Source organism: Polyodon spathula, chromosome 19 (genome assembly GCF_017654505.1).
Source record: "Polyodon spathula isolate WHYD16114869_AA chromosome 19, ASM1765450v1, whole genome shotgun sequence".
NCBI classification, from domain to species: Eukaryota; Metazoa; Chordata; class Actinopteri; order Acipenseriformes; family Polyodontidae; genus Polyodon; species Polyodon spathula.
In genome coordinates this window covers 23,674,743-23,690,382 of record NC_054552.1, presented here as the reverse complement: position 1 = coordinate 23,690,382, position 15,640 = coordinate 23,674,743, and the positions used below count along the sequence as shown (strand labels likewise).

General features: G+C 35.5%; 3 protein-coding genes and 1 long non-coding RNA gene across 5 annotated transcripts in view; 1 reads left to right on the top strand and 3 right to left on the bottom strand.

The window, feature by feature from the left end:
• Positions 1–1,186: 1,186 nt before the first annotated feature.
• On the bottom strand, positions 1,187–8,649 carry LOC121294783 (isocitrate dehydrogenase [NAD] subunit alpha, mitochondrial-like). 2 transcript variants are annotated; one of them, XM_041218863.1, is made up of 12 exons: positions 8,444–8,649; positions 7,972–8,037; positions 5,961–6,023; positions 5,586–5,669; positions 4,267–4,381; positions 3,821–4,008; positions 3,429–3,562; positions 3,150–3,252; positions 2,616–2,680; positions 2,171–2,255; positions 1,689–1,841; positions 1,187–1,596 (listed from the first exon to the last, which is right to left on the bottom strand). In XM_041218863.1, exons 1-12 carry the CDS (start codon positions 8,468–8,470, stop codon positions 1,513–1,515), a joined length of 1,167 nt encoding a protein of 388 aa, XP_041074797.1. In that variant the 5' UTR covers positions 8,471–8,649; the 3' UTR covers positions 1,187–1,512. The 2 variants fall into 2 exon arrangements, with proteins under 2 accessions (XP_041074797.1, XP_041074798.1); XM_041218864.1 differs by lacking the exon at positions 7,972–8,037 and having other exon boundaries at positions 8,444–8,648.
• Positions 8,650–9,590: 941 nt separating this feature from the next.
• Positions 9,591–12,641, bottom strand: LOC121294527 (leucine-rich repeat-containing protein 61-like). The gene is made up of 6 exons (XM_041218318.1): positions 12,627–12,641; positions 12,272–12,329; positions 11,808–11,873; positions 11,201–11,269; positions 10,606–10,728; positions 9,591–10,491 (listed from the first exon to the last, which is right to left on the bottom strand). The coding sequence occupies exons 1-6, from the start codon at positions 12,639–12,641 to the stop codon at positions 10,385–10,387; spliced, it is 438 nt and encodes a 145-aa protein (XP_041074252.1). The 3' UTR covers positions 9,591–10,384.
• A 366-nt stretch (positions 12,642–13,007) lies between these two features.
• Positions 13,008–14,097, bottom strand: LOC121294342. Its single transcript, XR_005946774.1, has 3 exons — positions 14,016–14,097; positions 13,662–13,759; positions 13,008–13,292 (listed from the first exon to the last, which is right to left on the bottom strand). It is a non-coding gene; the product is annotated as an uncharacterized LOC121294342 (long non-coding RNA).
• A 57-nt stretch (positions 14,098–14,154) lies between these two features.
• LOC121294341 (calcium and integrin-binding family member 2-like) overlaps positions 14,155–15,640 on the top strand; it is a 45,114-nt gene continuing 43,628 nt past the window's right edge. The window contains exon 1 of the mRNA XM_041217957.1: positions 14,155–14,309. The gene's annotated coding sequence lies outside the window, so the exon portion shown is untranslated. The remainder of the gene's footprint in view (positions 14,310–15,640) is intronic.

The following is a 15,640-nucleotide window of genomic DNA, read 5'->3' as shown; positions in this document are numbered from 1 at the left end:
AGCAAAATGGAGAAGATGACACATGCATTACAACTATAATTAATTTCAAATTACACACACATTTTTCTTTTGAGTCATTAACTAGTTAGTATAATGTTGTAATGCATGTGGAAAGCTGTGAGTAATAATCCTGATCACAATTAGGATAAACTTCCATTTGTCACTGGGATTGACTTGAAAGCAGTTTGAAATCAGATTTGTTCATTTCCACAGGCAGCAGATGGAAATTTGACTTCAGCTGGGACTCAGTACAATTGGGATTGCAGGCTCTAAGAACTTGATCTCTCTAATTTACACACAGTGGAGATTACCTAATGAGCAACCAATGCAAGATTTCTGGTTGAACATGAAATCAGAAAATATATTAGAATCTCAGTGAAATATTGGAGATTGGCAAATTCACTTAGAAATAACAGTTATACAAACAGGTGAAATTACTTTTGTGTAATATCTTATTGCAGATTTGATTGCAGGCTGCAGATTGAACTAACTGCCGCTTGTTTGATACTGGAACGAGACGAGAAATGACTACCACTTACACGTAGCCACTTACTGGTAGGAGAGTATTGAGAACTTAATTCTTTGGACAAGCACTACAGTATGTGTATAAAAAGATCACTCTGTCAGTCCCTTTCAGATTATACAGACCTTGCAATTCAAAAGATTTGACCATCTCAATATTTGGACCAGTTCCCTCAGCCTCAGTGGTGCTCTTTTTGAAATTATTTCACTGTACAGTAATCCATCGAGTATCCGACTGTGGTGGGACCAGAGTAGGGGCGGATATGTACAAAGTCGGATAATGAATCCCGTTTTAAGTACCATTATACACAGCTGTAAAAATTACGATATCACAATTATTATTTTGAGATTCAGCTTTTATTAGAGAGCTCCCCCCAAATCCCTTGTTTAGAAAGATTTAGTAGATATGTGATGGGCGGATACGCGATGGATTACTGTATTTAGCAATTATTTCAATTTTGAAGTTTGAATTTACTTTAAATGCATAAACAGTATAACCCGACCCCATCCCTAAGATAGTTCCCTTAAAAGCTAGCAGACCATGTTAACTTGGCTAACATAGTCCAAAATTGCTACTTTAGTTACTCCTAGGTTAATGTTTAAGGCCAAAAGGGTTAAAAACATGAAAAGTATGAGTCAAAAACATCACTCATAGAAACAAATGCTTGTTTCAAAACACTGTTTAATGGACATAAGAACCAACCATAGCTACAGTTTTACAAAAAGCATTGCATATAGAATGTACTTTGTCAATAAATAAGGAATATGTAGGCAATAAAAAAAAAAAAACAGACAGTCACAGTCCATTAAAGGCATGAGGACAAGGATTGTTTTGCTGTTCAAAACAAAATGACACATTCAATAAAGGTCCACACAGGAGTTGCTTATTTCATAGATATATAGTGGAATTTGTAAATGAGAGACCCATAGACATGCATTGATACAAGTGAGCCAGCAAACTGGTTTTACCAATAAAAGCAGCAAGGAATCTTAGTCCTGATCCTGTACCCTGCGACAGATTTCATTTGTGAATTCTGAACACTTTGCATTTCCTCCAAGATCTTTGGTCCGCACCTAGGAGAAAAAAAAAAAAGTCAGTGTTAATACAAGTTTCAACCAATCAGAAAACTGAAGTGCAAGTCTTAACTAAAATAGCCAAGACATACTGTTTCGCTCTCAATAGTATCATAGCAGGCCTTCTCAATTTTCTTGGCATGGTCGTGGAGTCCCATGTGGCGCAGCATCATAACAGCACTCAATAGGAGAGCAGTGGGGTTAGCAAGATCCTTCCCTGCGATGTCCGGGGCTGTTCCATGCACCTTTAAAAGAACAGCAGGTACAGGACATCACTGCAGCATTTCATTTACAAATAACAAAACCAAAAATGACATTTACAGAACTGCTTCATTGTAATCAGAATGCAAAGTTAAACTACACAGTATGATATGCACCAAAAATACAAGATATGACATTCATAGGCTTTGTATATGTGCACTATCATCTTGTAGTCCTTTTTACAGCTTTCAAGCATGCAAGGTGTAATTTTGAGTTGACGATCTGCAAGACCACCGTAATTCCACCAACTGTGAAATACTATTTCACATACACTATTCCTTTTAGGATGCCCATCTGTGGTTTTTCAACCTACCGATTCAAATATGGCAACTCCGTTGGCGCCAATGTTACCACTGGGTGTCACTCCAAGACCTCCAATCAAGCCAGCACACAAATCACTGCAATAAAAAAAGCCGTTTTAACACCCAAGACCAATTCATTTAGCTTTTTACTCAAGTGGCCTTCTAAATCTCAGCAACATTTTTAGTGTGCTAACATACTGTGTTCCTGAAAATACTTACAGTTCCCTTATTAAATTGATTGTATTAAATAACAATGCATGCAATTCTATTTCTATTGTTTCTAAACATTCCATTTAAATGTGTAATGTAAAATATATATTGCAGTAATCTCTTCAGTTTACCTTTTCACTGCTGTTTAAAAAAAAATTGCATAAAGTATGCGTACTGAGGATCCTCTAGTTCCATAGAGGGATACCGGAATAACCCTTAGTGATGTGGCAGGTGTTTTATACTAACCTGAGGATATCGCCATACAAGTTTGGCATTACAAGTACATCAAAACTAGTTGGGTCTTGCACCATCTAAGAGAGGAATAAAAAAACATGTAAGAAGGGACAAAAAAACAAGTACATTGGGAACATACATCCCCATCCATGTGGTAAATACAAAATTATTAAAAAAAAAAAAAAAAAAAAAAAAAAAAAAATCACTAACGATTATCTAGAGCCCTCAAGTTGCAACCTCTTCCTGGGAGACTGAATCCCAAAATGAAAGGTTTCATTGGGCCAGCTTAACAAGGCAGAGACTATGCACAAACTAACAACCCTGTGCACTGCAGGTGAGCGTCTTAACCACAATGCAGAAGAGCCAGGCTTATCTGCATTCAGGGTTTTAGAGCGTTTAACCTCATCTTACACGGGACAGGACAGAGTCACACAGCCCGTTACAACGGTCAGAATCGTGCCTGATTGTAGGCAATGTCATTGTCCTTTCATGAATGCTAAATTCACATGCGCTAAATTGAAATATAACAAAGTTAATAATACTCACATTCAGACATACTGTGTCCAGGTACATTTCAGTGAATTTAATATCTTTGTAGTTTTCAGCTACGTCCCGGCATTTTCTTAGAAAAAGACCATCTGACATGCGCCTGCAAAAAAGTGCAGAGTTAAAGCTGAAATATATAAGCATTTCACTAGTGGCACAAAAAAGATTTACACCATTAACCAAACCCTGAATAGTTTTTTAAGCTGAGTTGCTTGATTTTCTGAACAGTGTAAAATACTACAGGCAATGGTTAGAAAAATAAGTCAAAATGACACTTACATAATGTTAGCCTTGTGTACAGCTGTAACTGTGCTTCTTTGGTTGTTTCTGGCATACTCAAATGCAAACTGAGCTATACGCTGGCTGGCACTTTCAGTAATCAGTTTTATACTCTGAACCACTCCATCAACAATCTGAAATGGGAATAAAAATAAAACAAGATATGTTAGTAACTTCGACAGTATACTGTATAGCCACTGTTAAGGATATAAAAAATATTTAATGTCAGTTCTATTAAAAAAAAAAAAAAAAAAAAAATAGTGCTTTTCTAATTCATTTTGCACTTAAAATATTATTTTAATAGCAGTGAATGGAAGAGGGAAAGCAATTCAACTCACGATTCAGTGGTACAGGAAACTATTCTAAAACTTGCTATATTGTATGATGCATACCACATGTTCAATCCCACTGTATTCTCCCTCCGTGTTCTCTCGAATTGTGACTAGGTCCACATCAGTGTAGGGGGTCTTGTAGCCTTCGATCGACACACAGGGACGAACATTTGCATAAAGGTCAAAGGTTTTACGAAGCAGCAGATTCATCGATGGGTGGCCCGCAGCAATCGGCGTCTTCAAAGGTCCTTAAAACATAAATAAATTCAATCCATTACTGGGAGACTTTTAAAATTTTTCTTTATGATACTCCAATACAAAATGCAGTTGTGTCCAAAGACACAATGTAAAAGGATTAGCAAGAAATGCCAAAGTCGGAATCTTGTCAGAAATATGGTATAGTATAAGGTGTTTCATATGAGCATTTAAAAGACATTTTACTACAATAAAATGAAGTTAATATCTGTTTGTAATTGGCTTTGCGGTCGGTCAGTCCATGTCCCTACCTTTCAATCCGATTTTGCTTTTATCCATAGATTCCTTAGCTTCTGGAGGAATCATCCACTTTCCACCTGGTCCTTTAATAGCCGTTACATTCCGCTCCTCCCAATGAATTGGAACCTTGAGTAGAAAAAAAGCCATGAAAAATACACCACCTTTAAGACCCTACTGCTGATACAAGATCTAGGATTTACGTTTACATATTAGTCATTTATGATCTACTTTATTGTTTTGTTGTTCCGTTAGTTTTCATTTTACCTTTGAATCGGGACAAGCCCCGCCACCACACAATCATGGCATTCTTTACTTTGTTCTTGGCAACACAATCCCACCTTACTATATATAGATTATTTTTATTTATTTATTCTTAAAATATTTTATATATATCGCGGGTGTCGGGCCCAATATAAATCCATTATATATCAAGGGCCGCGATATAGCAAGAGACCCATAGAAAAACAAATAGGCTAACAAATACTGTACAACCACTACGCAACCTCCTCTAAAAAGCAGCACACCGTTTTAATTCATACAGCGGAGGGTAATTGCTTCTCATCAACTTGAGTCTCAAATTAATTTCACGAGTCTTCCTCAAATGCACAAACCTGCTGCATTGAAAGAATCAATTCCCAACATACAGGCTTGTTGCTAGGGAGCTGACGTCACTGCCCTGTGGCTTTTGCTAGTGCATTGCTGCCACACGTGAACGCCTCCTGGCTAAAATAAAAACCACTTCAGCAAGTACATATTTAATTTGCTTTGTGCTATTGTGCAATACGTGTGTATATTTGATAACAGTACAATATTAAGGCTTTGTTTTTAATTTTTTTGTATATTGTTTGTGATGTGCAGTACGAAATAAAACAAACAATAATTCCAAGTGCCTATACATAAGGCATTTTTTTTAAATTAGTGTTGTAGCAAAACAAAGCTGGATTCATCTGTGCGAAAGGTGGAATAGAATCCAATCAACAATAAGAACTTTGAGCCTACCAATCTTACATATCAAGCATGCTGCCTATATATACAGTAAATGCAATTAAAACTGAGTGACCCAAGTGTTTAAAATGTTGAAACATGTTCACTCTGACAAGAAGAGTTTATGGATTTATTGTGTACATTCAGAAAATTGTGAAATGGAATATACCTCACCCTTGGATTAGATATACTTATAATATGACAGAACTTTCTGGGTCACCAAATCACAGACACTATTGGGTAATGATTAAAAAGCTTTAGAGTTCCTTAATTTAACCCTTCAAATCACTGTGCATTTTTTTAACTGAATCCTTATCTTGACTTCTTTCTTGAAATTATTCTTTACCTGAGCAGAATCAAAGATCTTTATAACGGCATCGGAAATTTCTGGTCCAATTCCATCTCCAGGGATAATGGTAACTGTCTGTACCTACAGAGAAACAAAACAAAATAAAACAAGAATGAAACATACTTATTAGGTAAGACCCTCTAATAACCTGTGTGGCATTTAGTCAGGGCATTAAGCTAAAATAATAAGAAAAAAATACAGTAACAGGAATAAGCTTTACCCTTTATAACACATACTAGCAGATTGAGAAATCTAACATGCACTCTCTTCCTACTTCTAGAGCCCTCCTCTGGACAGTCTTAAAGATGACCTTTCTGAAAGTCGCAGAACTAATGTTGTTCTACTGACACACAGTGAAAAGAAGTGACTTACCCCACCAGCAAATCCCCTTGTGGCTGACGTCTGCTTTTTCACAGCTCCCAGTACACGAGATACCTAAATAAAAAGGACAGAATTCAGCCTTTTTTTTTTTTTTTAAATAGAGTATGCCTAAAAAACAAAATCTTCAAGTCTTGTTAGGCATACATAAATTACATTTTAAATATTCTACCAGGGTGTGAATTACTTTTTCTCCATCTGTTTGTAGGTTAGGATAATGAAAGTATAAGTACTGAGTTCTATGATCATTAAGCTTCATAATCACAGCTATACAAGTCTGGGATTGCCATGACTGCCAATGGCCTCTTCCTGCCACTGCATTGCACTATTCCAAAAGAATCTGTCTAAATGGGTCTGCATTGGTGGAAACTGACCAGGTAATTTACAGTACTGTACCTACAAATGCAATACAGAAGCTGCTGTGGAATCTTGTCTGTAAAAGCAACTGTAAATTTAAAATGTATCAAATGCATACGTGCACTGAAGTGCAGTGAAAATTTCATTTTACATGAATCACACAAGGAGACAAAGGGGACTTCTTACACATTTCAAATAAACTGCTAATCATGAATAAAAGAGGCAGAGAGAGTAGTGACAAAATCAATCTGAAGCTAAAAGCATCTGCAACAAGCCACAACTATAAGACCATCAAAAACTTTTACAAATGAATTCAGTAATTGTGTTTAAAAATAAATGGAGCAGTTTATCAAGAAACTTTGCAGCAAATTGCTACCTTTAGATTTATTTAACTAGGCTTTTGATGGTCCCAAACAGCATGTACAAAATATTTATTTTGCTTAAAATATGTCATGCATTAACTGTGCAAAAGATGTATTTTCTGTAAAAGGCAACCATGGATTAATCTACAGTTATAACTTTGAAACCTTTTTTATCTGAAGTACAGGCGATGCATCACAGCCATAGTGTCTTCAGTTGACCCACCCACATGAACACAAGTTCACATTTTTGATATTCAATGTTGTGTTTCTAATCAAATGGAATTACAACCATCTAGAGGCATTCCAATTAAACTAATATCAAACATATTACAAAATGTCAATCTGGTGTTTGAAGATTATGTTTCAATAATTTTTTATTGCTGGTATTCCACGCTTTCATCTTTTGTGTGTTGTGGTTTATAAATACAATAACATGTTTTTAATTCACACTATGCCACGCGATTAATTAAAATTGCCTTAACATAATGTAGCAATATATCTATAGGACTTCTTATTTCTTCCCAAAGAAAGTTGATTAATCCTTGGCACAACCAGCAGGGAGGCAATGAAAAACAGATATATAAATGCAATTCAGAACCATATCCTTTCTCAGTCAGTGCCTTTACTCATTTCTTCACCTGGTATTTATTTGTAATGTATACTACACTTGGATTTAAAAAAAAAAAAAAAAACTTGGGGTTTATTATGCTTACTACCAAAATGCACTGTAGCCAATTAGTTATGGCACAGGTGATTGCTTTGCACCCAGGCTAATAATATAGTTTTGCGATGGCACAGGTGATGCTTGCACCCAGGGCTGTACTATAGGTTTGCAATGATAACTTTTTTTTTTTTTTTTTGGTAATACTAGGTGTTTAACCTTCAAAAAAGCTTATCCTCTGCTTTGCTCTGAAGAAGCATATTGGCATATGTATTAATATTATTACCTTCCATGTCAATTTGTAAACTGCAATATAATGTTACCAGACCAAGGTAAGGTAAACCTTGTTTTTTCTAACGTGCATTCAAAATGTTAGTAGATAAGTGTCTTTTCAGATACAAAAATACTTCAAAATAACAAAATAGGTGATCTTGGAATAAAAAACAATTCTTTCTTGCAGCAACCACAATTTATGCTGAAACGTGACAGCAATCCACACAAAACACGCTCAACAGTAAATTAAATTGGCATTGGTGGCATCTTGGTGACCCTGATGAAACAAGGATACGGTACTGAATCTTTCCTAATCTTAAATTACCAGTTTGACATTTAGTAAATCCCTTACTTCCTGGGGCTGCGGTTTTTCCTTGCCAGCAAGCCATAACCCATATTTCCCCAACAGGTTTTGAATCTGCAAAAATGTCAGTGAAAACTCCGATAAGTAATTTTATAACATTGTTGCTGCTAGACACGCTCACACAGGCAAAATCTGTGTCCAACATAGCATTGCGACATGATAAGGTACACATGATGGCAACCATTACAGACAAACGACTTGCCCTTGCCATAGTTCCGGCAGCACAACTACCTGCAATAGCAGCGGTTTCCTAAAAAATGAACATCCTGATATACCGTATCTATAGGATTTATTCAGATCAAGGGCACCGCGCAAAGGCCTCTGCAGGGTGTTTATCACAGCATCCGGTGTTTCTCACGCCACAGGAAAGCATCTCTTAACTTTCTGATACGTTACGAAAAAGCATATTTAAAAGATTCGGTTAATGCACTGCCGATGAATGGTGTTGTACGTCTCTTACCGTTGACCTCCACGCGTTTCCAGCCATTATCTTTCTAGTAGTTAAAAAACCCTCTACTCAATCCCTAGTACTTTCTTGCTTAATGTCTGTCACTCTGCCAAAGAAGCACCTCCCTCAAAAGGATATTGAATGCAATTGAACAGTAGTAGATGTTCCACTAGCGAAACACAGGGTGGTCTACATAAGAACTGCGTCTCTTTGTGAACCGCGGGGAGTTATGGGATTGAAGTGACTCGAAATCAGGTGGACTGGCGCTTATCCTAGATGTAGATGTTGATTTATAGCTATGGGCGTGATACTTCTGAAATACAAGCTAGTTTAACAACATGCTTGCCAATATATATATGCATGGGAGGGCGCATACGCAATAAACACTCATTATCATAACGTATCCCACCAACTCGACACCACACGACCATCATGACAGTAAAAATATATACAATGAAGCGTTCTTAAGTTAGTGATCAGCAGATCTGCACAGCGTGTACAAGAGCACAGCGTGTGGTTTTCACTTACTGTACTGTGCAGATTTTTTTTTTTTTTTTTCCCTTATGGGTAAATACCGCGACATTCTTGCTATGCATCTGGACTGTCCCGACCATATAGGGACTGGTGGCATGCACGTAACAAACTACAGCACACAAATATTAGTTTTAAAGACAAACAGTTTACCAGAGTGCATGAAAATATGTAATGTACTTATACAGTAATCATACTGAATAGGTAATGTTACTATAGTGGAGCACTATAGCGAGTATGTGACTTTTTAAAGTCATATGTTACACGTTTAACCACACGTTTCACTGTATGTTAAAGCGATGCTTAATAGCATACACTTTACAAATATTTATATCTGTTCTGTATGTTTCTTTCAGCTAAGATTACTTTAAATATTGCTTTTGAAAAACCTCAGCAAGGTTGATTGCGGAGGTGAGGGGAGCACATCAGCGTACAGGATTCAGTAATGATACAGAACACATGCAGTGGGACAGTAAACAGGTACAAAATAAAATACAAAAAATCTAAATTAAATCAAAATTACCAAAAAAACAATTGCCAGTTTCAGTTTCAAATGCTGTTCCATTTATTAATGCAGCATTACTTTTCATACATAAACTTTTGTTTAACAGAACAGATCAAGCCCACATTGAAAAATCATAAACAATTTAGAAATACTAGAAACACCACACAGAAATGCCCAAAACTACTTAATAAATGAGATGGGTCCTTGGCAACATTATATTTGACACAGACACATACCATACTAATGAGGTAGACAGGTGTGTCTTTCAAAACATTCAGATCATTAGTCGTCACAAGCAGCAGAATGATTTCAACCATAAAATGCAGACAATTATGTTAAAAAAAACAGCATACAAGAAAGCTTTATTTTTTATTTTAATAGTTTTTCTTTTCAGTAATGTGTTAAACATAATGCCCTGATTGACCAAGTTAAACTTTTAAAGCATAAAAACACCCATGGAGAAACAGCATGACTTACTGGAAATATAACATTGATACAAAAATACATATACTGAAGCACTGATTTTATAGACCAGAAGTCTATTGTAATAGTCTGCAAAAGTGCAATTATGTTGTTTTTTTAAAATTGTTAACAAGCATACCTTGCTATGTTCTTAGTATAGATTACTTTTGAATAACACAAAACATACTACAGTAATCACGTAACATGCAAATACTGTAAATTGGTCAGTCAACTCAATCTGAACGTCACATAGGTATTTAATTACTTGGGATTTCATTGCCATGTGTAAATAGGACTGGTAAAAATAGTTTAACACTGTAGACTACTCTTGGCCAAGAGGTGTGCATCCCAAGTATGGATACAGAGGCTGTGTGCCCAACAAAAGGAAGGTCTACATAATTATATGATGGTGAACCATCCATTTTGAGGAGTAATGGCTGTGTACCAAATATATTTTATAGCACACAGTGCTTTGTTGGATTCTTGTTGCTCAAAGCTCTTTCTGTTTGAGTAATTACATGGGAGGCCCTGTTGTTGAGCAGTTTGCATTCATGCAGAACATCTGTTAAAAAATAACCCAGAATAACAGCCTAAGTATTACACAGGTTAAATCCAAATTAGATGAAAAGATTGGACTTTTTTCAAGCCCATACTTTTAGAAGCGCAAAAGCCTTACCATGAAATTGTTTGTAGGCTTCGTCAATGATTGCATTGTTTGACCACTTAGGATCCCAATAACCCTCTTCAACCCAAGGCTTGCAGTCTGGTATCTCTGCCTCAGATCCGTTTTTATAAAGACCTGTTTAGAACAGTAAAATCCTCTAAACTTGTATTCCCTATCATATATTTAAGTCTAATTTCAGATATGCACAATACAGATGTACCCAAATTTACATTCAGAGAATAACAGTCTTTTCTAATAATCAAATGTGTAAAAAATGTAATTCCCTGGAGCTATGCAGGGAGGTGCTGCAGTTGACACTAGTAAGTGTTTTTGCATTAACTGTTCAATATGAGCATCCTTGGCAAGTTTACAACAAAATGTATTCTGAATCTACCTTTTTTTCAGTCAATGAGCTGTTGGTTTTCTAAATCTTGTGAAAACAATGTAAGATGAATAATGTACTTGATAACAGTTCAAGATATGCAGACTAACACTTTAAATATTGCACATATTCTGTACACTTAAATCATTGTATCTTTACATGTAGTCTCAACCTACTGTAAGTTATCAATACAACATACTGTACTTTATATAAACAATCTCAAACCTTTCAGTGAGTCATCGATGTCCCTGCATAAATGATATAAATCACTGCCTCTGCCAGTCACCATTTCCCCTGTGAAAAAGGAAAACACGTTTGAGGTGTGAACTGTGTTACATGGCTCACTGCAATATTATTTACCTTTTAAGACATGGTTACTGTGGCAATCAGTACAAAAAAGTGCCCAGATAAACTAAGTTTAACATGCTGAGGCACTGAACCCAGTCAAAGCAAGCACCTTTAACTCCTATCACAATGAGAAACGTTATACAAAGGGATATGTAGAGAGAATATATTAAATGTACTGATGACTTCTTATTAAAAACACACACACACATCTTCATCATCCTTTAATCAACGAACTGTAATGGCAAAGTTCAGTCACTAAACGAAGAAAAAAAAACTAATACAGTGCTCCCCCTTTATTATGCGGTACACTCATGGCTCCCATGTGCCCCATGATACACTAACACTAGTATTCTCGTTTTAAGGCGAAACTTAACTATGGCTCCCGACTAAAGCGTTATAAAGGGGGAGCACTGTAGTAATATCCATTTCATTTATATTACAAATTAAATAATAATTACATTTGAAAAAAAAAAAGAAAACCTACCATCCACCACCCTGATATTTGGAAACATTTCTAGTATTGTGTTTCTACGGGATACGTTCTTGCACACTGAAAAACACATTTCATACAATATTGGTGTTTACAGGATTCCTAAAAGTCTGAATGCTCTCACTGATGATCATTTATGCAACACCTGTGGATCCCTTGTAAGACGGGCACATTCAGATGGGATTGCCTGAATAAATATATTTTTCAAATAATCATTTTTTTAAAAATAAGAAGAAATAATGTACACACAACTGTAAAGGTATAATTTTATTAAGGGGTTCTAGTGACACAATAAACCAATGTTATTAATTTAAAATGTTAATCTACCACACATTTTTGAAGACACACTTTAAAACATTAGATTTTTTTTAATGTAATCGAAATCTACATTCATTTTACAAAACTTTATGTGAACTTTATGTTCACCCATAATGTTTCAAGAGCTAAATTCTACATACCTGGATTGCTGAAGTCTTTGAGTCTAATATTCTCCAGCTTTCTTAAACCCAAAAGACACTGTAGGTTTTCAATACAATACAACAACAACAATAATAATAATAATAATAATAATAATAATAATAATAATAATAATAATAATAATAATAATAATAATACAAGCAAAATAATTTGAATTGTTCATTCATTTAAGTGAGGGTTGAGGATGATAAAATGATCCAAATGAAAATAAAATGAAATCCAAAAAATGATCCAAATGAAGATAAAATGAAATCCAAATCCTGCTGTCTTGCAATACATTACACTGTACAGTGTTTAACTCTAGATCAATCCTTCCCCAAGGTAGTGACGTCTTGCCGCACTTAATAGCATACTACTTAGAATAAAATACAGTGAAAAACCTCACGTTTATTAATTTTAGGATAGCAATATTAAGTTCCTCCACGGTTTAGGTCATTAAAAACGGCCCCAGTCTGTCTCTTAGTATTCAGTTGGCTATTGTCTTCATCAATGCTAAAACTCTTGTCTACTTGAAACATTTCTGTACTTTGCTTTTGGATTTATGTAAAAATGTATGAAGGAGTATTGTAAGTTATGAATATGTTCTTATTTCTGAAAACCACAGCAATTAAACTGCAGCATTACCTGTTAATAAGGTTGCCAGCCGCATTGAGGCTCTGCAGATGGTGACAGTAGCTAATGGCCTTTGAAAAAAGGAACATGGAATGTTAATGTTAAAAACAATAAAAAGTACATGGCTGGAATGGGGGTGGGGACTTGAATAAAATCATTTGGAGGTAATTAGTAGTAGTTTTAATGTGTCCAAAAATATTCTTTGGTAAATCAGTAACAAATCTTATTACCACCTTCCATTACCTAAATTGATGATTCTGTTTCCAGAAACATTGAGCACTAGAAGGAGTCTTAGGGAAGCCAGAGGTGCTGAGCTTGTAATGTTGTTTCTTGAAAGGTCCAGCCTTTCCAGGTTTATGCCGTCTCCAATACACCCAAGATCATAGATGCCTGTATTTAGAGCAACATACATTAATTACTCTTCAGTCATTAGATGAAGCATCTGGATAGTTAATGATAGCAAAGCAACAACTAAAGAGACACAGATAATTTTACTTAATTTTTATGTTATATGCAAGAAAGTGCAACTTTAACTATCTGAAAACAAGGCATGCAAATCCGAAAGAAATATAAAATACGCACATTCAACCACAATAACCAGTGATAATACTGCTAGTGCTAATAATTTAAGAACATTGAAGCACTTCTTTAAGACAGTAGATGCTCATGGAAGATGACAGCTACCTGTTAACAAATGGTAACAACAAATTAACTGACATTTCAAGCCCTTGAAACAATCATTGCCTGTATTTGTCTTACCAAGACCTCTCAGCTTCAGGAACAAAACTGATTCCAAGTCAGATTCCCCAGTTTTCGACTTGAGTAACACATCTGTAATTTTTTACAATTTTCAGTTTCTGAAAGACAAAAATGTAGCAATCTGTTACAGTAAATCAGGTCACAAAGAAACATAAACAAAATAGCCCAAATGCCTTTTCTAATGTGTCTAATCAAGCAGCATAGTTGGCATACGTACAGTCATGACTCATAATTACAGCAGTTACTCACACAGTCAATGACAGAAGGAACTGCATCACATTATTTCATATTGCAAGAATAGAAAACATCTGCATATATTTTTTGTTAAGCACAAGTGAAAAGGAAAAGACATACGGTATAGGTTCTAAACACGGCACCTCCCAGACACAGCAACCCTAGTCTGGATACATGTATTTATTTTCAGCAGCAGCAGAATGTGAGGTCATCATTAGTGGCTATTGGCACCCTGTCTGAAAGCTAAACTGCACATTCTACTGCAACTTGGTTTGAGAAGTTTGTGGCTCTTAAAAAGGACAGAACTAGTATAATTTAGATCAATGTCATTTTACAAAGGCATTAAAAAAAATCACTTCTGTGATCTGATTGCAAACTACCAACAAAACTCATGCACAGATACAGGCTTTTAAGGTAAGTTCAGTAAAAGAATAATAATCGTTAATGAATTCTTAGATTTAGTACTGACACGCGTTGGTGTAATTCTTTTCTAATTCATATATATTTTATGTTTAAAGGGCAAGCTGAGAAAATAAGATATATTAGTACAGTAGATCCGACCCGTTATTTACACTGTAATAGTTATTTTGCAAAAGTATATGTGGGATGACTGTGTTTTAAAAAGACACATGCGGGCTGTAACTTAGGGCATGATTGTCTTTCTCAACACCTTATATATTCACTGAGACATGAATAGGCATTTCTATTCCATTAGGTACATTATAGATTTAACACAAGAACTGTTTTTGCAAGTACTATTCTAGATACAAGCATGTTTTTTTGGAGTATATAGTAACAATGCGTGCATGAGCTAGTGTGGTGGGAGGGGAACTTTGGAGGTAAGACTACCAGAGACATACTGTAACTTAAAAATACTTGTGGACATTGTTATTATGTGACTAAGGGTAAAATAGTAAGAACTGGCTTATGAAATGTTACTAATTATGCCTAATTACTTAGCATAAATTCTACCCATGTTTTAACATGTATAGCTACCTGCTGTTTTAATATTACAGATAGATAAATGAGGTGACTTTGCAAATGTTTTCTTTCTAAATCTCGACTTTCACGCTGCAATATGCCTCTGTCACTATAGCAACTCATATCAAACTGTTCAGATGAGCCAGACACCAGAAGGAACGGACACTGTTATATGCGTTATCATTAAGAAATGCAAAATTATATTTTAGAAAGGCCTTTTAATAATTTATGTAAAAAGACATCCGGCAGTCATTTTTAAAATGTTTTTAATGTGTACTCTCAGTGGTTACTAGGGTATTGCCAAGGAAACATATTTTGGTAACGCAAACCCCTGTCGCAAAACGATTTTTACAACAGAATGTCCTTAAACACGACACTCACAGTGGAAGGAATAACGTAAAACACGTTTGTCTGTGATGGGGTGTTAAATTCGCAGATTTAATCCCGCTTCATAATGTAGAAAGGGTACTCCTGTAATTTAGCTAAACCGTATTGAAATATATATTTAAGATATATATCTTTCGACTGTGTTGAATACCTGCCAGATTTCGAATACAGTTTGTACATCATTAAATGATAATGGAACACGAGAAAATGTTTTCTTGTGTTGTTAGTGTTACTGTTCGTCAACTGCGATGATTTAGACTTATTAACGTTCCCAGACAAAATATGCCTGCGGTTTCACAGACCCTAGTTCGCGCTAATGTTACAGGAGTCATGATTAAATCATATGGCTGAACAAAAAACACTTACACCCAGAAGAT

Coding starts and splice junctions, on each gene's coding strand:
- LOC121294783 (XM_041218863.1), bottom strand. CDS start 8,470: ATGGCTGGAAACGCGTGGAGGTCAACG. Junction 8,038..8,443: donor GAAACGCGTGGAGGTCAACG/GTAAGAGACGTA, acceptor ACATTTTTGCAG/ATTCAAAACCTGTTGGGGAA. Junction 4,382..5,585: donor AGATCTTTGATTCTGCTCAG/GTAAAGAATAAT, acceptor TTTCTACTCAAG/GTTCCAATTCATTGGGAGGA.
- LOC121294527 (XM_041218318.1), bottom strand. Junction 11,270..11,807: donor AAATATCAGGGTGGTGGATG/GTAGGTTTTCTT, acceptor CCTTTTTCACAG/GGGAAATGGTGACTGGCAGA. Junction 10,492..10,605: donor AGCCTACAAACAATTTCATG/GTAAGGCTTTTG, acceptor ATTTTTTAACAG/ATGTTCTGCATGAATGCAAA.